The sequence below is a fragment of the Pelophylax lessonae genome, assembly GCF_965119305.1.
Source record: "Pelophylax lessonae genome assembly, chromosome: 6".
In the NCBI taxonomy this organism is placed as follows: Eukaryota; Metazoa; Chordata; class Amphibia; order Anura; family Ranidae; genus Pelophylax; species Pelophylax lessonae.
This window is the reverse complement of record NC_138773.1, coordinates 214049708-214075500: the sequence shown is the minus strand read 5'-3', so window position 1 is coordinate 214075500 and position 25793 is coordinate 214049708. Positions and strand designations below refer to the sequence as shown.

General features: G+C 46.5%; 1 protein-coding gene across 1 annotated transcript in view; it reads left to right on the top strand.

Moving 5' to 3' along the window:
* The window catches only part of PTTG1IP (PTTG1 interacting protein), a 71348-nt gene that overhangs the window by 20396 nt on the left and 25159 nt on the right, over positions 1 to 25793 (top strand). Inside the window, exon 3 of the mRNA XM_082262390.1 lies at positions 16328 to 16436. Coding sequence (XP_082118516.1) covers positions 16328 to 16436 — 109 coding nt within the window. The remainder of the gene's footprint in view (positions 1 to 16327; positions 16437 to 25793) is intronic.

Sequence of the window (25793 nt, the reverse complement as noted above, 5' to 3'; positions counted from 1 at the left end):
CAATAAAAAGGTAAACGGTTTAGGTCTTCTCGGGGTTCCAAGAAGCCATGGTCTGGAAAATCTAAGTCTGGCCAATCTGGACCTGCAGACAAGTCCTCGACTGCATAAAGGGGTGCCCTCACCCAAGTCTGGGGTGGGGGGACGTCTTTGATTCTTTCAGAAACCCTGAACCTCCTCGATTCAATACAAATGGGTTCACAAACTGATCCGATCAGGATACAAGATCGAATTCCGGTCTCGTCCGTTTGGACAGGTTCTTCCTGTCCAATCTTCAATTATCCACAGTCCGGTTAAGGGACTTGCGAGGGGCGGTGCATGACTTGCTGTTGCAAGGAGTGATTGTGCCAGTTCCCGCTCAGGAACGTTTTAAGAGGTTTTATTCAAACCTATTGACTGTGCCCAGAAAACGCAAAGTGTGCCCCATTCTGGATCTCAAGGCCCTGAACCGCTACTTCATGCGGGTACAGAGGTTTCAGATGGAGTCCAGCCGCACAGTAGTAGTGTCTCTGCATCAGGGAGATTAATTAGCCTCCCTAGATCTCAAGCTCCCTAGATCTCAAGGACACTTGTCTACACATCCCTATCTACGCTGGACACCAGCGGCTTCTTTGCTTTGCAGTAGCAGAGGAGCATTATAGATTTATGGCGTTGCCTTTTGGTCTCGCCTCCGCTCCCAGAGTGTTCACCAAGGTACTAGCACCAGTTTTGGCACTGCTGCGCTGGCGGGGGATTGGGGTACCTGGACCATCTCCTGTTGAGAGCGGACTCCCATTCAGCCATGTTGGGGGATCTGACGATCACGGTCAGAACTCTGCAGGAATTTGGTTGGAACATCAATTTCAGGAAATCCGTGCGACTCCGGTTCTGAGACTGGATTATCTGGGCTTGACTCTGGATTCAGCCTTAGCAAGGGTTTTTTTTCCCCTGGACAAGCTGCAAAACTTGCAGGGGGGCAATTCAGTTGTTGGACAACAATCTGTCCTCTGAGTTTGCATGGGAGCCTTGGGTCTGATGGTATCGACCTTCGAGGCAGTTCAATGCAAGGCCTTTGCAAAGGGAGATTCTTGTAAAATGAACAAGGATCCAAAGTCCTTGGATTCTGTGATTCAAGTGAACCACAACACAAAATCTGCTGTAGTGGATTCAGTCTCCAGAACTGTGCCAGGGCAAGTCCTTCCTTCCGTTTTTGTTTTCGACGGTGGTAACCACGGACGCTAGCCTGTCGGGCTGGGGCGGGGTGCTGGGGAAGCTCTGTGCCCAGGGTACCTGGACGATGGGAAGAGTCACAACTTCAGATGAAATGTTTTGGAGCTCAGAGCGATTAAGCTTTGTCGTCATTGGACGACTCGTCTGCAAGGTTGTCTGGTTTGGGTTCAATCCGACAACGCCATGACTGTGGTATACATCAATTACCAGGGGGCAGCAAAAGTTTCTTGGCAGCCAAGGAGGTGGCTGAGATTCTGGCCTGGGTGGAAAGCTTTGTTCCAGCTCTCTGCTGTACACATGGCAGGCGGATTACTTGAGTCATCAGGTGTTGTATCAAGGGGAGTGGTCCCTACACCCGGAAGTGTTCCGCCTCCTGTGTTCGTTGGGGGAATCCCCCAAGGACGATCGGTTTGCCTCTCGCCTCAAGAAGGTGCAGAGATTCATAGCCAGGTCTCAAGATTCTCTGGCCAACGCCACAGACGCACTGGTGGCTCCTTGGGATCGGTAGCGGCTGATTTATGCATTTCCCCCATTGAAACTCCTGCCGAGGCTTCTGCACAGGATAGAGGCCGAAAACATTCCGGTTGTTCTGGTGGCTCCAGAATGGCCTTGCCGGTCTTGGTACACAGACCTGGTAAGGCTGGTCGCCGATTCCCCTTGGAGACTTCATCTCAGGGAAGATCCGATGTCTCAAGGTCCGATCTTCCAGCCTGCTTTAGTCGCTGGCTTGAACGGCATGGCTGTTGAAAGTCAGGTGTTGAGAGATGGGGGTCTTTCTGACTTTGTTGTTACTCTTGAAGGCTAGGAAGTCAACTTCCAGGAACATCTACCGTCGTCGTGGAAATCGTGCATTTCATGGTGTGAATTGCTGAAGGTACACCCTCGCTTGTTTTCGTTCGCTAGGGTTTTGGCCTTTTTGCAGAAAGCGGTCAATGGCGGTTGGCTTTGGGTACTATCAAAGGCCAAGTTTTGGCTCTGGCTATATATTTTTAATGCCAGTTAGCCACGCATGTACTAATCTAAACTTTTATCCAGGGAGTGCGCCGTATGGCTCCTCAGAGGTGATCCCCGTTACATCCGTGGGATCTAAATCTGGTGTCTGTCCTTCAAAAGCCTCTTTTTGAAAAATTTTGGGAGATTTCACTGCTTCTTTGTCTCAGAAGGTTGCCTTCTTGGTGGCGATCACTTGTGCCTGCAGGGTATCTGCATTGGCGGCGTTGTCTTGCCGTTCACCTTATCTGGTGGTACAGGGGATAAGGTGGTACTTCGACCTAATCAGTAGTTCTTTCCGAAGGTGGTTTCTGATTTTAATCTGAATGAAGACATTGTGTTGCCTTAACTTTGACCTATACCTCAGCATCCTAAGGAGTATATTTGCGTTCTTTGGATGTGGTTTGTGCAATCATGGTTTATTAAGAGACAGAGTCCTTTAGAAAAACAGATGCTCTTTTTGTCCTTACTGATGGACCTCGTAAGGGATTGGCTGCGACCATTTCCAGATGGATTAGGCAGATGGTGGTACAGGCTTATTCACTGAGGGGTTAGGTTCCTCCTTTCCCAGTGAAGGCTCATTCTAGGGGAGAACTGAGTGCCTACTGGGCTTTTTGCCATCCGGCGTCGGTGCTACTAGTTTGCAAGGCGGCAAATTGGTCGTCTGCATACGTTCACAAAATTCTTCAAGGTAGATGTGTTGGCCACGGATGCTTCTTTTGGCTGCAAGGTTTTGCAGGCTGCAGTTTAAAAGAGAACGGTTTAGATTCTCTTTGAGGGTTACATTTTTTCCGGGTGAGCGATAGTTGTTCCTGGTTGAGCTTCATGTTACCTGGTTGGCTAGGTTTAGCCATTGGGGACTTAAATTTTGTTTCTGCGTTGTTTCCCACCCCTCATGATTGTACTGCTTTGGGACATCCCTACGAGTCCTGAAAATAAGGAGCTGCGTCTGTCAAACGATAGACAACTGGATTTTTGTAAGAACTTACCATAAAATCCTTTTCTCAGAAGTATGTTGACAGACTCGGCACCTGCCCCTCTACTTCTGAGGTATGGGGTTTTTGGTCTTCTAAACACTGCTTGCAACTAAACTGTTTGATAGCAGAGTCTGAGGGGTTATGCCTGCAGGGACAGCCCCCATAGGCGTGGTTGTTACACACACACACACACACACACACACACACACACACACACACACACACTCGCTCACTCTTTTTGACCCCAGATCTCATAATAAAGAGGCCCTCCCATGCTTATTTAAATAACAAGGGATATTACTTGTATTTATATTACAAGGGATGTTTATATTCCTTGTAATAGGAATAAAAATGATCAAAAATTAACGCATATGTAAGTCCCGCCCACATATGTAAACGGTGTTCAAACCACACGTGAGGTATCGTTGGAGCGAGAGCAATAACTTCAGCCCTGGACCTCCTCTAGAACTCTAAGCTGGTAACCTGTAGAAATTTAAAGTATCGCCTATGGGGTTTTTTAAGTACCAATGTTTGTTGCTATTCCACGAGCGTGTGCAATTTTGAAGCATGACATGTTGGGTATCTATTTACTGAGTAAAACATGTATCTTTCACATTCAAAAAAAAAAAATTGGGCTAACTTTTTTTTTACTGTGTTCTTATTTTTTTTTAATCCAAAATTAAATTTTTATCCTAAAGAAATTGTTTGGAAGACCTCTGCACAAATACGGTGTGATAAAAGTATTGCAACGATCTCCGTTTTTATGCTTTAGGGTCTCTGATAACAAAAAAAATTGTGGTTTAGAAAGTCCTTTTCTAGCAAAAACTCATTTTAACTGGTAAACAACAAGCGTCAGAAATTGGCCCGGTCCTTAAGTGGTTAACTACAGCCTTCAGTCTGTTGGGATATGGCTCTACTAATTTTCACATGTAGACTGCAATATTTGCCCACTCTTCAACAGATATTCAATGGGGATTAAGTCTGGGCTCTGACTGGGCCATGCAAGGACATTAACCCTTTTCTCTAACATTCTCTTTTCTCCAACCAACCACTGTAGTCTTCTGCTGTGTGATGTGGGTAATTGTCATGTTGGAAGGTAAACCTTCCCATTGACAACTTTCTGGCAGAGGGCAGCAGATTTTCCTCAAAAATGTAATGGGATTTTGCCACATCCTTCTTTTTTTTTTTTTTTTTCCTTTTTTTTTTTCTATCATGACAAGTGCTCCAGTTGCTGCTGTAGAGAAACACCCCCATAACGGAATATTACCACCTCCATGCTTTACTGCAGGAATGGTGTTTTTTTTTTTTTTTTTTTTTTTTTTTTTTGATCGTGGGCTGTATTTGATTTCTGCCAAACATTTGGTGTAACGGCCAAATAATTCAATTTTAGTCTCCTCTGACCAGAATCCCTTTTTTGCATGTGGCCTTAGAATCTTCAAGGTGTGTGTGTGTGTGTGTGTGTGTGTGTCAGATGAGATTAAAACTAAATTATTTGGCCTCCAACACCAAAATGATATATTAAAGATTTATTTGCAGGTAAGTGTGTGTTTTTATTTTATGAATTTACTATTTTATGAATTTACTATTCCTGTAAGGCATTGACCCTTTAATATGGGTGAAACTTAACATGTTCCAAACGTGTGTGGTGGTTTATTTTTTCCATCTGGGAGTTTACTTTTGTGTAAGGCTTCGCTGAGGGCGAATTTCCTGATGCCATAGCAGGAAGTAACAAAAATGCAGTTTAACTCTTCCGCACTCTATAGAGTAGAGGATTGCTTCCTCGCCATGACATGGCTTGTCAGTGGGGGCACAGACAACAGTAGCAGCTTTTAAGACCCCCCCCCCCCCCCCAGATCTATGGCATAGATCAGTGTGCCGCTAATGATTGACTTGCATTGATGCACGACAATTTTTGTTTTAGAAATAACGCATGCTATTGCTGAAAGATGGCTACAGCGTGGGCTTAAAATGCCATGGACGTTGTCCCGTTCTCGCGCCCCCTGTGGCCCATCAAGAATCGGGGCAAAGGAGCCCTTTTACCAGGTCAACAGCTGATCACAGGAGTAAACAAGCCGGTTATTGTGACAGCATTGGGGGGGGGGGGAGAAACCGCTTCTGTTACGAGGACATCGGTCTCCACAGTGCTGTCAATCAGTGCCTCCTATCAGTGGCCATCAGTGAAGGAGAAAAATAACTGGTTTGCAAAATTTTATAAACTATGAAAAAAGTCTATAGTTTTCAACCTTTTTTTTAGTCTGTTTGTTTTAGCAAAAAAAAAAAAAAAAACTTTTTTTTTTTTTTTTTTTTTTTTGTGGATTATAGTGTTGCATGCCTTTGCAATTGTCATTCAAGGTGTGAGTGCTGAAAATTTGGCCTGGTCAGGAAGGGGGTAAAAGTGTCCAGTAAGCAAGTGGTTGCTACATTTAGAGTACAATTTTTACTAGGGCTTCATACAGGTTTTTAAATGTTCATTGTGTATAATATATTTAGATCTAGGTAGGTGTGTGTGTGTGTGTGTATATGTTAAAACCTGCATGCATAGATCTATGTATGCAATGCAACAATTGGGAAGCATTTCCTTTTATAGGTAAAGTGTGTGTGTGTACACATACATAAACATGTATATGTTACTGAGCAGCATTGTTTCCTTTTTTTTTTTTTCTTGATCATACAGAACACTAAGGCTGCATTCACATGTCAGCGTATGATCGCGGGCAGAACCGCCGCGGTTCCGCCCGCGATTCGGAGATTTATTGCAAATCGCGGGACGCCTAGCGTTGCCCGTTGATTTGCAATAGCCCCCCGATCGATGTTGCCGCGATTTACGCCCGCCGAATCGCGGCAACATCGCGCAAACAAAATCGCGGGACGCAATACGCTCCAAAGAAGCTCTTGTACTTTTTTGGAGCGTATTGCGTCCCGCGATTTTGTTTGCGCGATGTTGCCGCGATTCGGCGGGCGTAAATCGCGGCAACATCGCTCGGCGTTTGGGGGGCTATTGCAAATCAACGGGCAATGCTAGGCGTCCCGCGATTTGCAATAAATCTCCGAATTGCGGGCGGAACCGCGGCGGTTCTGCCCGCGATCATACGCTGACATGTGAATGCAGCCTTAGATTTTTTGTTCTGTAATATGTCTGTTTTCCCTAAAACCAAGGCACGCAGAGGTGGAGTTTAAATACAAGCTATTTTGTCACGTTCTTGCTGTGTATGAGGCTTAACGAATAGCAGCAAGTGAGGCCTTTTCCTTTTTTAGCCCTTGCTGACATGGTAAGCACTAAACCAGGGTGGACAGTGTGGGGTTGATTTACTATTGCAAAATCTGGTGCAGCTCTGCACAGTAGTTAGTGGGCTTCTAACTTCAGCTTGTTCAATTATGCTTTTACAAAAAAAAAAATCCTGGAAACTGATTGGTTTCTATGCAGAGCTGCACCAGATTTTGCACACTCCAGTTTCAGTAAAGCAACCCCTGTGTCGCCCACAGCATAATTCAGTTACTTTTTTTTTTTTTTTTTGTAGAATTTTGTAAAAACCTACAATTTCCATCACCCCTTTATTGTGCTTGAGTCAACTTTTTTTTTTTTTTTTTTTTAAAGCCCTTTAGGCACCTTCCACACAGGGCACACTCTGCTCCAACCAGCAGAGGAGTCGCTAACAGATACCCTTCTGATCAGAGGTCAGCGGGACTGATTTCACACATCTATGCCTATTCAGTTTTTGGAGAGCGGGCATGGGCAGACCCCAGTGAGCTCTGAGGGCTCATGGGAAAAGGGTAGACTGGTGACCCATAGGGCTTCATGGACCCTTCAGTCGGGTCTGTCAGCCTAAATCAGACAGGCAGACGTGATCAAAATTGCCATGTTAAAGGAGACATGGGAAATTACATTGTTGCAATTTTTGCTCATTCGAGAAATGTAACTCCCTCTTTCAAATTGTTTACTACGCTTGTTATCGGGAGCTTGGTTACAGAGGGAAGATTCTGCAAAGCCTTATTTTATTTTTTATATATTTTTTTTTTATTCTATCCATTTTTGGGTAGGGAAGGAGTTTTAAACTCCGATCAGGTTTCCTATTTCGGCCAGTGTTCTTTTATAGTATTTCCATGTGAGTGAAGTCCTCTCTGAAGAGTTGACCTCAGGATAAGTACCCCATTTGAAGATTTTCCCCTCTGTTCCTGTTCTGCTGACAACATTCAACTGTACCTAATGGAGTGAGGGTAAATCTTTCTGAAGGGGAACACAGGCAGCAATGAAAACTTGACGAGGGTTCTAACCCCTCCCTACTCGGTCCAACGTGCAAAATGTTTTGGCGAACTTTAACAGTGCAGAAGTAGTTTTTATTTTTTTCAAATTCTTTATTGAGACAAAAACAATATAAGTCAAACAAGGTTCACACTCAGTAAATCAAGAACAGCACACAACAGGAACATAGTTCGCAACAGGCATGTAAGAAAAGCAATTCAGAGTAAATGGTGCGTACGGTCATGGTGAAGAAATAGCCACGTAGAAGTGGTCTACATAAGGCCTAGGATGAGGCAGAACATAATGCACATCAACCATTAAAAACACTCAGACATCAACAATATCACAACGTGTTGAGAGCAAAGAGCAGCATTCATCGTTGTCCAAAAGGTAAACCGAGAAAGAAAGAGAAAAGCAAAATCTTTTCGCACCAAAAAGGATGACAAAGTGAGGCGAATCCGACTTGCGTATAGTACCGAGTGTATAGTTGGAGCGGACAAGAAGGGGGGAAAGAGGGTGGGCATATCTGATTTGGAGAAAGAAAGGGGGGCAAGGGAAGAAGGGGAAGGCGAAAAGGCAGGAGGGGGAAGGAGAGGCAGAAGTAGTTTTTAAGCTGGCCATTACACTGATGTGTGTGCGCTCCTAGCGCAACAGAACTTTGGCGTGTTGAGTTTTTCCATCGATCAGCAGCTACTGATCGGTGTATTCTGACAGTGGTGGGTACTTTCAGAATAGGTCTGTGGGGGTGCTGGGATTTCTCAGTCTACCTTGCTTGTGTGAATGGAGGCATTTATTTGTTCTCGCTGGGGGGGGGGGGGTGGCGGGGGAGAACCTGTATGGCCAGCTTTACTCCTTTTTACAGTAACATGGAAATTGTTATTTAACGTAATGCTGTAGGTTGTTTGCATTTGTTTAGAACTCACTTTGCGTAACCAGTTCTTCTGTTTTTCAGTCTGTGCGATTGTGTCCTGATTCCGTTGTGTTTTGAGATGAATCCTAAGGGTGTGTAGATGGTTTGGCATCTGATCTCAGATCTTCTCTTTTTTTTTTTTTGTTTGTGGGATGGAGGCAGACAAATCTGACACGAAGTGACACCTTTTGGAGACCAATACCGTGATAAGTGCTAGAAAAGGAACGGTTACTGTATGAAAACTGGCAGGGAAGGGGTTAACACTAGGGGTGATCAAGAGGGTTAAGTGTGCTCCTAAGGAGTGCTCTCTAACTGTAGGGGGAATGTATGTACTAGAGGAAAAGAGATCTGTGTTTCAGCTTGGCTTCGGGAGAACAGCGGTCTGCCTTGTTTACATAGGCAGATCTCCGCTCTGTCATTCTGCCGAATGATTGGTGGATCAGAGCCGCTGGATTGGCTCCCGCTGTGACCAATCACAGCAAAAGCCGTGCCCGGGAGAACGTGCACCCCCGACATTTCCTGCACAAAATTACGTATATGTATGTGATTTTTCGCAGCCGGGACGCCCTGCCGCAGTATGTATGGATCCAAACCTTTTTTTTTTTTTTTGTTTTTTGGGTTGGTGCATGTGATAAGCACAGGACCAGGTAGCACTGTCCAGACTGAGGGTTAGGGGTCATGCCGTCGGGAGAATAAAATCTCCTGCAAGCTTTAACCAGTTCTCTGCCAGACACTGATAGACAACACAATACTTCTATATACTGCTGATAAAAAAGGTAATCAGCAGTTTAAAATAATTGCATTTCCATGTTGTGCACTGTGGGAGACCAGATGCACTGAATACAGGGTCCTGGGTTTAACACGTTAAGCTCCATCTCCCCTGAAGCACAACTGTTTACTTTCTCCCATGTCCTCAGAAGCTGGATCCATCCTAGCTAAAGCCTGGTACACTTCGCGGTTTTTTTTTTTTTTTTTTTTTTCCCTCTCCTCCCCCCATGTCTCCCAACATTTGGCCCTTGAATACACAGCTTTACCTACTTTTTGTTCGATGTGCAGATCAATACTTATTTACAATTGCTTTTAGACCAGCTAGTATTGGGCAATTTTATTTGGTATTCCAGTATCACAAATCCTGTAGTGAGTAATCTTCCTGGATGTTCTGTTCAACCCCACCCTGTGTTGTAATGTGTAAATCAAATTCCCCCATATGAGTAGTTCTTTCCATGATGTAGCTAGGTCATGCTGGGATTGTGTGATAATGAAACCTGGAGAAATGTTGGCTGGTTATCTGCATTAGTGAAGATTTGTGTGTGTGAGATGACCCCCCCCCCCCCCCTAATTTTTCCAGTTAAAAACATAGGTTTTGGTCTATACTCGCTGTACTAGACTACCCCCCCACCCCCCTTCCGAGGCAACACCATTTCAAAAACCTCAGTTTTTACACCCACTAATCTGTCCGCCCGCTGGATATGCAGTAATCAGGGTTCATACGGTCCTGAAAATCCTGGAAAAGTTTTGGAATTTTTAGATGACACTTTCCAGGCCTGGAAAGGTCATGGAAAATTAGGAAACACACTAGGTTTTGGAAAAGTCATGGAATTAAATTACTGTGGAGGAGCGGGGAGCGGATGCTTAATTATTTTATGATAATTATATTGCCACATACTGTATTTACATTTTGCTGTATTAGCGTCCTTCCGGGTCCGCGGTATGTTCGTGCTGTCATTGGCCAGCAGCAGCCGAAGAGATGACCCAATCAGGCAGCTATGAGGCAGCGGAAGCATCACTGGAGGACGGGCCTGCCGCATGAACTTGATGATGACACGGAAGGGGGCGGTAACCGTTTCGGTTTCCGCACCCCCGCGTCATCACGTTCATGCGGCCGGCCCGTCCTCCAGTGACGCTTCCGCTGCCTCATTGGTTGATAATCTCCCGGCTGTTACTGCTGCTGCTGCTGCTAGCCAGTCACAGTGTCTCCAGGCAAACCGCGGCCGGCCCTCCCCACTGCCCTCAGTGATTTCCAGTTCCCCCCAGACAGTGCTCTCCAGTCCCCCCCCTGTGCTCTCCATCCCCCTGGTTTTCCATGCTCCCCCCGCGCCTTCCAACCCCCCTGCAATGCTTTCCAAACCCCCCCCCCTTAATTCTCTCCAGTCCCCCCCCCCTCCTCCAGTGCTTTCTGCTTCCCCTGTGCTCTTCTATCTTCTATCATGTCTGCAGTCTCTGACCTTCTCTTGTATCATGCCTGCAGCCTCTGACCACCTCCTGTATCGTGTCCGCAGCCTCTGACCACCTCCTGTATCATGTCCGCAGCCTCTGACCACCTCCTGTATCATGTCCGCAGCCTCTGACCACCTCCTGTATCATGTCCGCAGCCTCTGAACACCTCCTGTATCATGTCCGCAGCCTCTGAACACCTCCTGTATCATGTCCGCAGCCTCTGACCACCTCCTGTATCATGTCCGCTAAATGTACAGTGTGTGTCGTAAAACGTTTGACATTTCGAACATGGGAGAGGCAGCGCTGTCTAGCCACGCTAAAGGTGCAAAGCACCAGTCTGCAGCTGTGTGCTTGACAGCTTCCAATCCGATTGCTGGCTTTTTCACCCATGCGCCTGAAGTGACACCGGCTCCCAGCTGCGGCAGCGGTGCTTCCATCTCATCCACTGTAAAACAAGGGACCATTTTGAGTCACGCTGTATCCAGAAACGAAACCCTAACTGCAGAGGTACTGTACACTACAAAGATTGTCATTTATTTTAGTACAAATATGCTGGGTGTGACATGGATTTTCTTCTTATTTAACATGTATACGTAGACATTTCATGAAACCTTATGTCATGAATATTTACGTGAAGTCATGGAAAAGTCATGGAATTTTATTGGTGAAAATGTGTATGAACCCTGAGTAATACTGTATGTACCCTAGCTTCATGTAGTATACCGCGCAGAGCCAATCACGTAGAGTGATGTATTTTATTATTGAATACAAAGACAGCTCGGATTGGCTGAGTCAGAGGTTGTAACATCAGCACGCCTCTCTGACTCTGCCAATCCGAGCAGGCTTTGTATTTTTAACCATTTAATATAGTATATATATCCCTCGCTGTGATTGCCCTAGTGCAGTATACTGGATGTAGCCGAAACTACAGTACAAACAGTATTACTGCATATCCAGCTGGCTGACAGATTAGGGACATTCGTTTTTGGGCCAGTTTGGTCCAAGCAAACTATGTAAAGTAGTCCTAAACCTAATTTTTAACTGGAAAATTAGGGTGTCGTTTTGCACGCCCAGTGCCTTATACGCTGGCGTATATTGTATGTTCTTGACCATTGGGTTATATTGCCCTTACACTAGGCAGAAAAATAACTTATTGGCCTATGGGTAGTTCCAGGAGGTATACTTCCCGCTCCCCGAAGTGTCTTTGTGCCTTGGAAGAGACCCTCCTTCAGAAGTGGACTGTTCCACCGGTTGAATAATGAAACATGATTCAGGTAGAAGAATCTCTAGCTTTGAGGTATCCAGCTGACAGGCGGATGCTGTTGGCTGCAGTATGTTCATGTTCACTGTGGCTGGTTCCGCACTCAGAGCAGTCTTCACCATTGCCATGGTGTCACAAACTGACCGAGGTGGCTAAGCTTTTACACCATCACCTGGACGGTGAGCTGGTGGACCAGATAGTCCAGGGGCTTTAGTTTTTGTGAAGCCTCTTTGGATGTGGCTCCCCTGATTTCTAAACGGTCTGTTTTGGCAGTGGTCCTTGGGTGTGTTTTGTGGCTCAAATGTTGGTCTGCGGACCAGACCTCTTAAAAAAAGAAAAAAAAAACCTTTACCGGTCTTCCTTTTTCAAGGAGGCCCCCTGTTTGGAGCTACCCTGAAAGTCTCACAAGGGGGGGAAGAACACTTTTTTTTTTTTTTTTTTTTTTGCAGGCTAGTAAAGGGTAAGGAACCTTGTCCTGACGTGGCCTGTCCTCGGCTCACAGGAAGTTTTTTTTTTTTTTTTTTTTTTTTTTTTTTTTTTTTTGGCCCTCAGGGTTGGCTGGCAAGGGTTCAGTCTTTCAAGGCCTCTTCAGGAGATCCACGCAACCTTGGTCTAGTAAGTACAAAGCAGGTTTCTTCAGACCTGCAGACAAGGCTCCTTCTGCATGAAGGTGCACCCTCACCCGTGCATGGGGGGGGGCATCTTTACTGCTTTCTGGGCCTGTGGAACTCCTTGGTGCAAGACGAGGGGGTTTACAAAGTGATAGTCCAGCTATAAGATCGAGTTTTGTTCTTAACCTCTTCTTCCTTCTAATGTGCGTCTGTCCGCAGACCGATTGGGGCGGTGCAAGACCTGTTACTTCAAGGGGTGATTGTTATGGTTCCAATTTTGGAATGTTTTCAGGGGTTTTATTCAAAACATGTTTGCAGGTACCAAAGTTCAGAATGGAGTCTATTCGCATGGTGGTGGCATCCCTGCATTAGGGATTTCCTTGCCTCGATCGACATCAAGGACGCCTACTTTAGACATTCCAATATGTCAGTCTCAAACACTTCCTCTGCTTTTGCCGTAGGAGAGGAGCATTATCAGTTTGTGGCGTTGCCCTTTGATCTCGCCTCTGCTCCTCGGGTCTTCGCAAAGGTGCTGGTGTTGCGTCAGTGAGGGATCCCAGTGCTGGGCTACCTGGACGACCTTCTCTTGCGAGCAGAGTCTCCTACTGCTCTATGGACAATGTGGAGATCATTATACGGGCCCTGAGAGAGATCTACTGGCTTCTGAATTATCAGAAGTCTGCTCTGGTTCCTTCCACAAAACTGGACTATCTGGGTCTGACTCTGGATTTGGCACTAGCCAGAGTTTCTTCCTCTGGACAAACTACTGAAATTGCATGCTGTGATTCATCTCTTGCCGTTCCACAGGTGGTCATCCCTCCAGACTTGCATGAGGTTGCTGTGCCGAATAGTTTCTACCTTCGAGGCAGTCCCGTTTGTACAGTTCCATATGAGGTCCCTGCAATGAGAGATCTTGGCCAAATGGTAAGTGTTGGAAGTCTCTGGACAATAAAATCCAGCTGAGCTGAAAAACAAAAGGGTCTCTGATCTGGTGGCTTTGCTCTCCAGCTCTTTACCAGAGCAAATCTTTTCTCCCCCTGTATTAGACCGTGGTTACTACGGATGCCAGGCTGTCCAGGTGGGGAGGTGTCCTGGGTCCGAACTCCTCAGGGACTTTGGACACTGGAACTCCGAGCATCAGGCTGTGCCTGAATCACTGGGCAAATCTCCTTCAGGGGTGTCCAGTGCAAATCCAATCGGAAACTGCCATGGCCATGTGTTATTTCGATCACCAGGGTAGAACAAGAAGTGCATTGGCAGCTCTGGAGGTAGCCGGCATTCTTCGATGGGTGAAACGTTTGTCCTGGCCTTCTCCGCCATACACATTCCAGGGGTGGAAAGTTGGCAGGTGGATTATCTCAGTCGGTAGGTGTTGGACCAAGGAGAGTGGTCCCTTAACCAAAGGGTTTTCATCAGCTGTGTTTCCGGTGGGGCACTTCTGAGGTGGATCTGTTGGCGTCTTGGCATAACAGGAAGGTGTAAAGGTTTGTGGCACTGTCATGGGATCCGCTAGCAGGAACCAGACGTGCTGGTGGCCCCCTGGTGCCAGTGTCTGATTTTACGCCTTCCCTCTCGAGGTTCTTGCGCAGGATCGAGGCAGTAAGAATTCTTGTCATTCTAGTGGCTCTGGATTATCCTCGCCAGTCTTGGTATGGTGACCTGTTGCGGCTGGTAGCCGGTGCCCCGTAGAGACTACCTCTCAGGGATAATCTGCTGTCCCAAGGGACGATCTTGCATCTTGCTTTACAGTCACTGCCTTGACAGCTTGGCTTTGGAGTTGAATTACTTCTGACCCTGCCTCCAACAAAACGGCGTACCAATAGGGGAGGGGGGGGAGTATACCTTCTGGGACTGCCCATAGGCATAGTCCAAGTTCTTTTTCTGCCTAGTGTGTTAGTCCTGTAGGGGGGGCAGTATAACCCAGTGGTCTAGAAGATCAGGAGCTGTCTGTCAATGAACATCGGAGAAATTCATAGAAATTGATTGATTTTCTTGTAAGTCAAAATTCCCATTCTTCAGGATTTTGTAAAATGACACGCCAGTTTTTTTTTTTTTTTTTTTTGACTGTATGGATATTTCTTTGTAGTCATGAACCATGCGACAGTGGTTACGGATATTCGTTCATTAATGTCGGAGTCTGTTTTAGAACTGTATATTAAACCAGATGGAAGAGCATGCGTGGAAGGATCGGTTTAGATTATGTACAGACTTTATGTACAGACTTTTTTTAGAAAGTATGTAAAAGTATGCCAGTGTTCAATGTTTTCGTCAATCTAGTGTAGCTTGCTCATTTTTAACATGGAAGAGAAATTTTGGATTCATGTAGATGTAAATGTATTACAAAAATGGATTTGCTTTTTAAACTGCTTTCTGTAAAATTGGGCAGAATGTGTTCCTTTGCACAAGCCACTTAGACTAGGTTGATAGCATTTTGAAAACCTATTTCTATCTTTCATACTGATGTGTTTAGCAAATATTTGCTACCCTTGAAATATGCCAAAAGCTCATACATGAGCTGTTAAAGATTTAAACCACCGGTCTGGAAAAAACAGGGTCTTGTATGGATTTTGTTAATCAGAGCACATGACCATTGTTTCTGAAAGTCATAGGTATATTCAGCTGCAGCGGTGGTTGCAGCCACAGTCATCAACAAGTACAATGCAGGGCAAATAGCTCTGCCTTGTACATGAGGCTACTGAAGGAGTGGCCACAAACCAGAGTTAGACCTGGATATTTGGTTACCGGGGAAGCAAGAGATGAAGCATTTTTTTTTTCTGGTACTCTAGACAAAAGTGAGTGTTTAATCGTTCGTGCTGGCGCTACTACAGTGATCCTTGCTCAATCATCTCTTGGATCCTGTGCCAGCATGGGTGCTAATCAAAGAACACCTTGTATTTTTCCTCAAATGCAAGGCATTCTTTGATTGGACTGGGTGGAGATTTTGAAGTCCGCATCTCACCTCTCCACCTTCTCCAATCGGAAACACTTCTTTTCAATGAGGAAAATGCAAGGTATGCTGTGAATGATGCCCATGCTGAACAAAGGGACCCTCTCTGTTTAGTATTCAGCAGGGACAGCCCCCAAGCTGGAGCAATGTAACTATGCAATAATATCCATAATAAAGGCAAAGGAATTGGCAGCACTCCAGGTTGAGTCCAAATCCAGATTTATTGACTGGACATCCAAATGTGACAACCGTGACAAGGTAGACGCGTTTCACACACTGACTGTGTGCTTAATCATTTGTAATGATCGTAATGATTAAGCACACAGTCAGTGTGTGAAACCCGTCTACCTTGTCACGATTGTCACATTTGGATGTCCAGTCAATAAATCTGGATTTTGACTCAACCTGGAGTGCTGCCAATTCCTTTTCCTTTATCAAGTTTTCACGGAGGCGAGCCGGGGCATGCACCGGTGTGAGTCATCAGGCAATCGCACCACCTTGAGCAGTGAGTTCTTGTCTTTTCAATATAATCCATACCTGGAATTCAGCTTTAAGCTGGTCACTGTCCAGTGAATGGAGTGTTTATTCCTCCATCTGTGCTGAAGAGTTTACATGAACGAAGGTCCCCTACCAGCGATTGTTGGAAAGCCAGAATCTGCAATTTTTTTATTTTTTCTTCCTAATTCTTAGATTTTTAGATTGAAGAATGCCGGGAGGGTGTGGACAGGGCCAGCCACCGCTTGGGTTTCATCCGGTTTATCATGAACAGGCTGAAATTCATGGCTAGCTGTAGTCACTTGTGACCTGAGCACTTAAAAATTGATTGCGAGTCTGAAGGCTGTTTGTGACTAAAACAAGTTTCGAGGTGTTGATCACTCTTGCTCCTTGAAATGAAATATCGTTCATGCCACTGGTTTTCGTAGGCGCTAATTTATTTGAATAACTTTTTTTTTTTTCCTCCCTTTCAGTGTCTGTGGTGTAACACAAACAGCAAATGCCTAGATTATCCTGTAAGAAACATCCTGCCTCCCTCATCGCTCTGTAAACTGAGTGCTGCCCGCTGGGGAATATGCTGGGGTGAGTAAATATTTTTCAGTTGCTTTGTGTGCATGTTTCCATTTTGTAGGTTAAAACCATTTTATTATTTTATATTTTTATTTATTTATTTATTTTTTTTTTTCCATGGCTTGAATATTTCCTATAACTCCAATGTGTCATGTCAGTTAGTACATAGCAGGAAGAGTACTTGGTTAAAATATTGGTGTTTTTTTTTTGGTATGTCTGAAAATTGCATTCATTGTGGGGCAGGAGTTGGTAGAACAAGATGCTGTACATTTTCTAATGTTCAGGACAGGGAACTTGGTCTCTGCTTATATTGGGAACCCTGAAAACCTGGGCTAAGGGCAGAATCTCTTGGCCCCAGGCTTCTGGGAGTGCTGTTTTTGCTTCATGTAAGCTATTTTCTACGTAAATTTGTATGAAAAATGCCCAGGGCAGAATTGTGGGGTCCGTAAAATGTTGTACTTGGATCCATGCATACCTCCCAAGTTTCTGAAATGGGGAAAGAGGGGCACCCTTAAGCGCAAAGTAAAGACCATGATTAAATGTTTTTTTAGAATAGAATGAAGAGAATTTGTATGTTAATCCCTTTCTGATTTTCATTCTGTTATTTGTTTAGGCCAGTGTTTCTCAACCTTTTTTTTCCATAAAATGATGGACACTCCAGAGGCACCCCTTTCTGAAATGTAAAAAAAAACATTCCAATAGCTTTACATAATGCAGCAACATCCACATGTAGAACACTTAATGTTGGAGGTGATTTATTCTTCCAAAGCTAATACACTTTTGCACACTTGTATTGACTAGTATGCCAATGTTTCTCTTCTCCCTAAATTTCTCTCCATCAGTCGGCTAATGTCACCACAGTGCTGAGGGAGAGGCACACAGGAGGGTCAAACAAGGATGCTGTGGAGGCAACAGACATCCTCCTTTAACTGATGTCATTGTTAAGATGCCAGTGTCTAGAAAGCCATAATGGTGCATAATAAAAACCTGTGGCTTTGTGTAACTAAAAGGCAGGCTTGATTCCCTGGATGAAAGGCTGGCTTAGGATCCTCCTAGTTTGATGACTCCTGGTAGATTTTCATTAGACCCCAGAAGTTTTAGGAACCTCTTAATACCGCAGCAGCAAGAGGGGAAAGTACACTTAACAGTTGCTTTAGGCTTGTTCCACACTACCGCGCAATCTTCCTGTAATGTCTGCTCCAATTCACATCCATTAAGATGAGGATCTGACTTGGAGGCAACTTTAAAGTCTAGGGGCACAAGTTGGATAGAAGTCACCTTGAATTTGTACAGGACTCTTTTTAAAAAATAAAAAAAAAAAAAAAAAAAAAAGTCAGTGAGACTTCTGTAGTGCTAATTACTGCTCTCATTGACTAAAATGGTATTTCACGTCTTGCGACTTGGTCTCTAGTTGGATCATAAGTCGTGGCAGTGTGAACTGAGCCTTAGTAAAGGGAAAGATGCAGTGCTCATTTTAACGAGTCCTAATCGTGACAAAGTGGTAGTAACATTTGCAACAAAAAATGAGCCCCGTTGTGATGACAAGGATTTTTTGTAAAAAAAAAAAAAAAAAAAATTTTTCATGGGTATGTGTGGTTTTAAGGCTTGACACACTTTGTATCTACTGTATTCTACAGGGCCTTTTCTAAAATACACAATATTGTGGGGGCTGTAAATGGGTTTTCAGGCCGAAAAAGCCAATTTATTGTTGCAAATGGGGGGTTATGGTTGTGACAGCAAAAGGACTAAAAGTGCAAAGATTCCATATTGTAATACCACATTTTTAGTTATCATTATAAGCCCCTAATCAACCCTAAAACTGTGGGTGGGGTTTTTATACTGACCAGCATAAATGGTCCAGTCTCAATCCCTGTCCCTAATTTTCTTAAAAGCGGATGATTGGCTGCCTCCTGCTGCAAATGGGAGACTTCTAATTGAGTGCCTCTATGCACCTGTATTTAGTGCATGAGGCCTAATTTATGTTTACTTGAACTATAGTCTAGTCTAGAACAGTGTTTCTCAAACTTTTTCAGTCAACGCACCCTTACCAATCTCAAGGAACACCATTATACAGTGTAAAAACGAAACCTCTAGTTTTACATAATGCATCGGCAAACAAGGATGCCCAATGTCCTCCTTACCAACCTGTCATCGGTTGTTGAGAAGCCAGAAGCTGGGCCACATAATGCCCAAGTTCTATTACTGCACAATAAAAACCTGTGCCATGGTTACAAAAATAGGCCGACTTGATCCTCCTGCTGGCTTGTTAACAATCTTCGTGCAATTTGGGGAAATTTTTAGCCAAATTGCCGAGGAACCCAGAAGGCACCCCAGAGTGCCACGACACCCTGGTTGAAAAAGGCTGGTCTAGAAAAGCAAGATCACTGACCTAGCTGTGCTGTTGGGTAACAGAATGGCAATGCTGATCTTTGGTACGTTTAAATATTAAATAGTACATTTTTATTTATCAGTTTGCCTGGTGTTTAGCTTTAAATTTTCATAACTGGCGTTTCGTGCTCGTTTCCTTAGACTAGTTTTGTTTTTTGCTTTGGATGTTAACAATTTTTAATTATTCCATTTTAGTTAGGATCTGGTTTTTGTAGCCTCAGGTTGCACAAAATGAATAAATTCTTTCTTAGAAAAGTTATTGAGCCCTTTGGCTAATGTCATGTGCTCCCATATGACTTGGTTTAAGCATTGGGGGGGAGCAGCCTTTCTGCTGCATTCTGTGTAATTAAAGATGTAGATTGTAATTCTGGTCTAAGTACAGCTATGGTGGCTTCAAGTCAGGGGCGTAACTACAGGGGTTGCAGGGGTTGCGATTGCAACCGGGCCCAATGCTCCAGGGGGCCCAGCATTGGATAGGAGGGGCGGCAGGGGCAGCATGTAGAGAAATCACTGTCCTCCTTTTTCCTCCTGTAGCTGCAGGAGGAAAATGGAGGAGATTGGTTCCTCTGTATGCTGCTCCCACCACTCCTCCTATACAGTTCACTTGTGTTCTGCTGTCTCTGGGCCCCTGTGTGCTCCCCTGGTCCCCCCCCCCACTGTGATCCTTCCCCTCTTCTGCCGGCTGCTGCAGGGGATGTGTCACAATAGAGAACCAGGAAGGGGTCGGTAAATATGTAATTTACCAGCTCCTTGCTTCTCTAAATGGACAGAGTCATAGTCAGTGACATTGTAAAAAAAATTAAATAAAATGATAAAAAATAATACAATTAAAATACCAAAAAATAGAAACTACTGACATCAGTGGGTGAACTTCTAGGATCGGAAAGGTCACACTTGCAACCGGGCCCTGGCATTCCACCACCGTGGGGAGGCCCCAAGATGATAGGAAGGGGGCCCACTGCAGAACTTGTGAAAGGGTCCCGCTGTGGGACCGCAATAAAGGACTCCGCAAGTGGAGTAAAGGACCCCAGGATCAGTGGGAAGAGCCCCGGGCTTGAAGGGAAGGGCCCCGGCCAGGGGTCCGGGGGGGCCCTTCATGGTTTCTTGCACCGGGGCCCTGAAGGTTCTAGTTACGCCTCTGCTTCAAGTTTTAATATACTCTAAGCGATATGTATTGTAGTGGTGGAAACTTGATGCTGGAATTCAAAGTCCAAAAAAAGGCTGGTTTGTTGAAGGCATAAAAAGGGAAAAGGTAGTACACAAAGCCATGCTGTCATTGGCACAACGAACTTGCAAAAGGAGACTGGTTACGCGGAGCCTAGTATAGGGAAAAACGCATACCTACAGAATAAAAGTGGCTAACAGCACAGTGCTGCAGGTTTACATAACCTAGGTAGCAATTATATGAACATAAGCAAAAAAAAAACCCACCTAGTTACCTTTTTTTTTTTTTTTTTTTTTTTTTTTACTTGTCCATATACAGCTGTCACAAATTTTCCAGCTATTTCCCAGCCTGTCTGCAGGGAAACCTAAGCAGGAAAAGCTTCTGGTCCTGTGCTGCTGTTCACATGATCAAAATAAAAAAAGCCTTTTTAGGGCTGGAACTAATAACCATTGGTGATAAAAAAAAATAGTTGTCAACTATTTTCATCGTTTTTTTAGTTGGCCTGAATACAGAATGCGTTTTTGTTGACCTATTGGGAAACTGTGCAGCAGACATACAGCTCAGTACACCGTCCATGTCAGTACCTGAACTTGTGAATGTGTGAGGAGCCATGCCTCATGGGACATGTAGTCATGGGAAGGATAAGGGAGTGATTCTAAAGGCAGAAGTTTTTTTTTTTTTTTTTTTCCTTCCTTGCTGTAGGGGCTCTCTATACTATGTGGCTTGCTATGGGATCACTCTAAAGGCAGGAGGAGCCAGAAGCATCGACAGGGGACCCCAAAAGAGGATCCTGGGCTGCTCTATGCAAAACCATTGCACAGAGCAGGTAAATATAACATGTTTAAAAAAAAAAAAAAAATCCCATGTATCCAATCACTTTAGGATTTCTGTGCAGGGAAGATCAGCATCTGAACCCAGAGAAGCTGGAGGCTGACTGACTTGAGGTAATATAAGGCATTTCACTTTTCAATGTTTTTTACAGTATAAATTAACCCCTGGCGTTGTGTTTTTTTTTTTTTTGTTTTGTTTTTAACCCCATCACGACAGGTGATACAAAAGCATGACGCTATTAAAATAAAATTTCTCTTACGTCCTCCGACAGTCGCCGCCACTTCACAATCTTCACTATTGGGGTAATTGACCTTTCCTCCGCAGGAGTAGCTAGGCAACAAGATTTGTTAATATCAAAGCTTTTAGCATATCACACCCCTAGGGGGTGGTCCCCTCAGTCAATACCTCCCTGCTTCCAGCATTCTCAACTCAGTTTTCAATTGCCTAGCTTAGGAGTGGCTGGCTGTTACTGTTGCTGGGGCTTTCAGTCTCAGCCTTCTATTCTCTTTTTGATTTTATTTCAAGTATTTTTTCTCTTTCTTTTACTTGGCTGTTTTTTTTCTCAGCATTAGTTTAGTTTTCTTCGGATGAAGATGATCGTGCGGAGCTGGGTCTCGGTCTGGCCACCCTGGATCCCAGGGCTGAGAGCCAGGGGTTTCCCCAGCCTGCCATCGAGCGTTCAGCTCAGGTTTTCCTGGCATATTGAACGACCCATCCCTGTTCACTGCAGGGATGCTGCCTGTGAGGTGGCTATCTCACCGGACGCCATTTGCGGTTTCGCACCGCAGTCCACTGCGTCCTGGCTGCGACACTCCCTGTCCTCAGTACAGCGGTTTGGTCGCTAGAGAAGGCTCCCCACGCCATCCGGACTGGTAAGTAAATCTCTATGTGGGGACCTGTCTGTTTGGGTGTCAGTCTGTGACTGTGTGACCCTGCATGTTTAAGTGCTGAGCTCCCTGTCAGATTCCTGTGTGGAATAGCTGCCTTTCTGTTGGCTGCGGGGGGGGGGCTCTCCCGCTCTGCTGTGTGAGATGTATGGGGCAGACTGGGATCAGACATGCTATGCGGCGACCGCTGATGCGGCCCACCATTTTTTCTTGGCAAACTGTGCTGAACGGCCCTGTGTGTTACAGCGCGGTGTTTTGGCGGCGATCGCTCCTGCGAGCACGTGTCGGCGCCATTTTCTTGTTGCCTTGATTCCCTCAGCCGAGCGGCCATGTTTGTGAAGCCTTCATAGGCTATATAGGGTGGTCAGTCATTGCATCACTTCCTTTTGCTCTGGAACAGCGATCGGTGGCAGCAGCCTGTGTGGTCTCTCCAGGTTTTTACCTTCCTTATCCTGTATTTCCTTGCTCAGTGCTCCTTATCCCTGCGGGGGTCGGTGCATACAGTAGTGTGCGGTGGGCTGCGCCCGCCGCGGTCTTAAAGGGGCAGTACTTTATTTCAGTTGTTACTGGGGCATGGATTCTCAGGATTGCAAGGGGCTGCTGCATCCCCCGAGGGGGCTGATCTGGCTGCTGTGGTGGCGAACTTGGCTTCTCAGGTGCAGATGCTGATGGCTGATCGATCCGCAAAACGGCCCAGGTTATCCATTTCCTCTGATTCAGAGGGCGATGGGGCTGCTATGGCTGGAGTGCCCTTCTCAGGGTCTCGTTCATCTCTGGACCTTATGGGGTCTGAGGGGGAGGCTGAGGTAGAAGGGGTTGATAATTCTCCCCCTGGCTCGCCTGAAGAGCTTGCATTCATGGATGAGTTGATTACTTCTATCAAGGAAACACTGCATCTGCAAGATGAACCGTGTCCTCCTGCTTTGATGTCCTCTTATGGGACGCAAAGGAAACGCAAAGCAGCGCAGGCTTTTCCCTGCCCTGTGGAATTTCAGCGCGCTGTTGATGAGCAATGGCGCAATTTAAAGCCTTTTACTGTGCCAAGTAAGTTCAAGCTGCGTTATCCATTTACACCCACCACTGATGAGCGTTGGTGTGTGCCGCCTCAGGTGGATCACGCGGTGGCAGTTTTGAATAAATCCACTGCGATTCCTGCTGAGGATACCCCAGTGTGCCGGGACCCTACGGACAGGAGATTGGAGTCTCTGACCCGTCATTCTTATACGGTTGCTGGTTCTATGCTGAAGCCTATTTTTGCTTCCATTATGGCAGCCCAAGCTATTGCGGATTGGACGCAGGTGCTCAGGCGCACCCTGGTGGCTGACTCTGCTCCGCCGACAACGTTGGCTATGGTGGATCAAGTTCATCAGGGTGTCATGTATTTGTGCGATGCGGACTTGGATTTAGTCCCTTTGGCTGCACGCCTCTCCAGTGTCGCGGTGTTGAACCGTCGCCTGATATGGCTGAAATGTTGGTCGGTTGACCAATCTTCTCGCAAGACTTTAGCTAATTTACCCTACGCGGGATCTCGCCTTTTTGGCGAGTCTTTGGATACTCTGATAAAGGGAATTTCCGGGGGTAAGAGCACTCTCTCTTACCCCAAACTCACAAGAATAAGTTTGTTCGCGGTAAGAAGAATACCTCGTTCAGGCCCTCTCAAGGGTCCTTAGGTGCTTTTCGGTCACAATACAAGGGCAAGCCCTTCAAGGGTCAATGCTCTCAGAAGAAGCCGTGGGCAGGTAAGCAGAAGTCCGGGCCCGCTGCCCATACCAATTCGGCCTGAAGGGGCGCCCTCACCCGGTTCTGGGGTGGGGGGACGTTTGCTCGGTTTTCTTCAACCCTGGCTGGCCCGCGTTCGGGACAGGTGGGTTCAGGAAATTGTTCGATCTGGATACAAGATCGAGTTTCTCTCTCGGCCGGCGAGCAGATTTTTTCCCTCAAATCTTCAGCTGTCTCCGGAGCGTTTGCAGGATCTGCACCTGGCGGTGCGGGATCTGTGGGCCCAGGGAGTGGTGGTTCCGGTGCCTCATCGGGACAGATTTCGGGGGTTCTACTCCAATCTGTTCACTGTGCCCAGAAAGGAGGGCAAGGTGCGTCCGATTCTGGACTTGAAAGCTCTGAACCGCTTTGTGCGGGTTCGCAAGTTCCGCATGGAATCCCTGCGCTCAGTGGTGGCTGCCCTGGTTCCGGGGGAATTCATGGCCTCCATCGATCTGAAGGATGCGTACCTTCACATCCCCATTTTCGAGGGTCACCAGAGGTACCTTCGATTCGCCATTGCGGAGGATCATTACCAATTAGTGGCGTTACCCTTCGGTCTCGCTTCGGCTCCGCGGGTTTTCACCGAGGTGCTTGCGCTGGTCCTGGCTTTATTGAGAGCCCAGGGCGTCTCGGTCTTGGGATATCTGGACGATATCTTGCTTCGGTCTGCGACCGGTCAAGGCCTGGTGAACGACCTGTCCAACACGTTGCAGACTCTGCAGGAGTTTGGTTGGACGATAAATTTTCCAAAATCAAAGTTGTGTCCGTCGGTTCGTCTTCCCTACCTGGGGATGATCCTGGACTCTGCTTAAGCGAAGGTCTTCCTGCCGGAAGACAAGCTCCGGACACTTCAGGACGAGGTCAGGTCCCTCAGGGACACTCAGTGCTCGTCCCTCCGGACATGTATGAGATGTCTGGGCCTAATGGTCTCGGCTTTCGAGGCGATTCCCTTCGCCCAGTTTCACACGCGGGGTCTTCAAGCGGAGATCTTGGCCAAGTGGGACGGGCGTCCACAATCTCTGGATCGGCAGCTTTCAATGAGCCGCCACACCCGAAGGGGTCTTTTGTGGTGGCTACAGTCCCCGGCGGTGTCGGGGGGCAAGTCCTTTCGTCCCTTGTCGTGGACGGTAATCACCACGGATGCCAGCCTGTCGGGCTGGGGTGGTGTTCTGGGCGTTCTGTCCGCCCAGGGAACTTGGTCGGAGGAGGAGTCCTCCCTTCCGATCAACATTCTGGAATTGCGAGCGATAAAACTTTGCCTTCTGCATTGGTCGGAACGGCTTCAGGGCCGTCCGGTTCGGGTTCAGATGGACAATGCCACAGCAGTGGCCTACATCAACCATCAAGGGGGCACCAGGAGTGCCCGTGCTGCTCGGGAAGTAAACAGCATTCTGTCACGGGCCGAGACGCACGTCCCGGCGATGACGGCTGTACACATTCCGGGGGTGGAGAACTGGCAGGCGGACTATCCGAGTCGCCAGACCCTGGACCAGGGGGAATGGTCCCTTCACCCGGATGTCTTCCAGATGTGCGCGAAGTGGTGTCTTCCAGATGTGGACCTGTTCGCGTCTCGTCTGAACAACAAGGTGGAAAGGTTCGTGGCAAGGACGCGCGATCCTCGGGCAGACGCCTCAGACGCGTTGGTGATGCCCTGGCATCAGTATCGCCTGATGTATGCCTTTCCACCGATTCAGCTGCTTCGCAGGCTGGCCTCGGAACCGCACGCGGTGATTCTGGTGGCACCGGACTGGCCTCGCCGGTCTTGGTACGCAGACCTCGTAAATCTGGCAGTCGACGCTCCGTGGCGTCTGCTGCTTCGGGACGACCTTCTGTCTCAAGGGCCGATATTCCATCCTGCTTTACAGTCGCTGGCTGTTGAAAGCCAGGTCCTGAAGGCTAGGGGTCTCTCCCCTGAGGTCGTTCCCACTTTGATCAATGCTAGAAAAGCCTCTTCGGGAAAAATTTACTACCGTACTTGGAAAGCGTACTTTGCCTGGTGTGAGTCCAGGGGGTATTCTCCTCGCTCCTACTCGGTGTCGAGTGTTGGCTTTCCTCCAAACTGGAGTGGACCAGCGTTTGGCGCTGGCCACAATTTAAGGGTCAGATTTCTGCGCTGGCCGTTCTTTTTCAGCGCCCAGTGGCGTCTAATTCATTGATTAGCACCTTTGTTCAGGGGGTGCGACATTTGGCCCCTCCTAGGAGGGATCCTTTGCCTCCATGGGACTTGAACTTGGTTCTGTCCGTGTTACAACAGGCTCCCTTTGAAAAGATCAGGGAGATCTCGTTGTCTGTTGTCCAAGAAGGTTGCTTTTTTGGTGGCGATCACTTCGGCTCGCA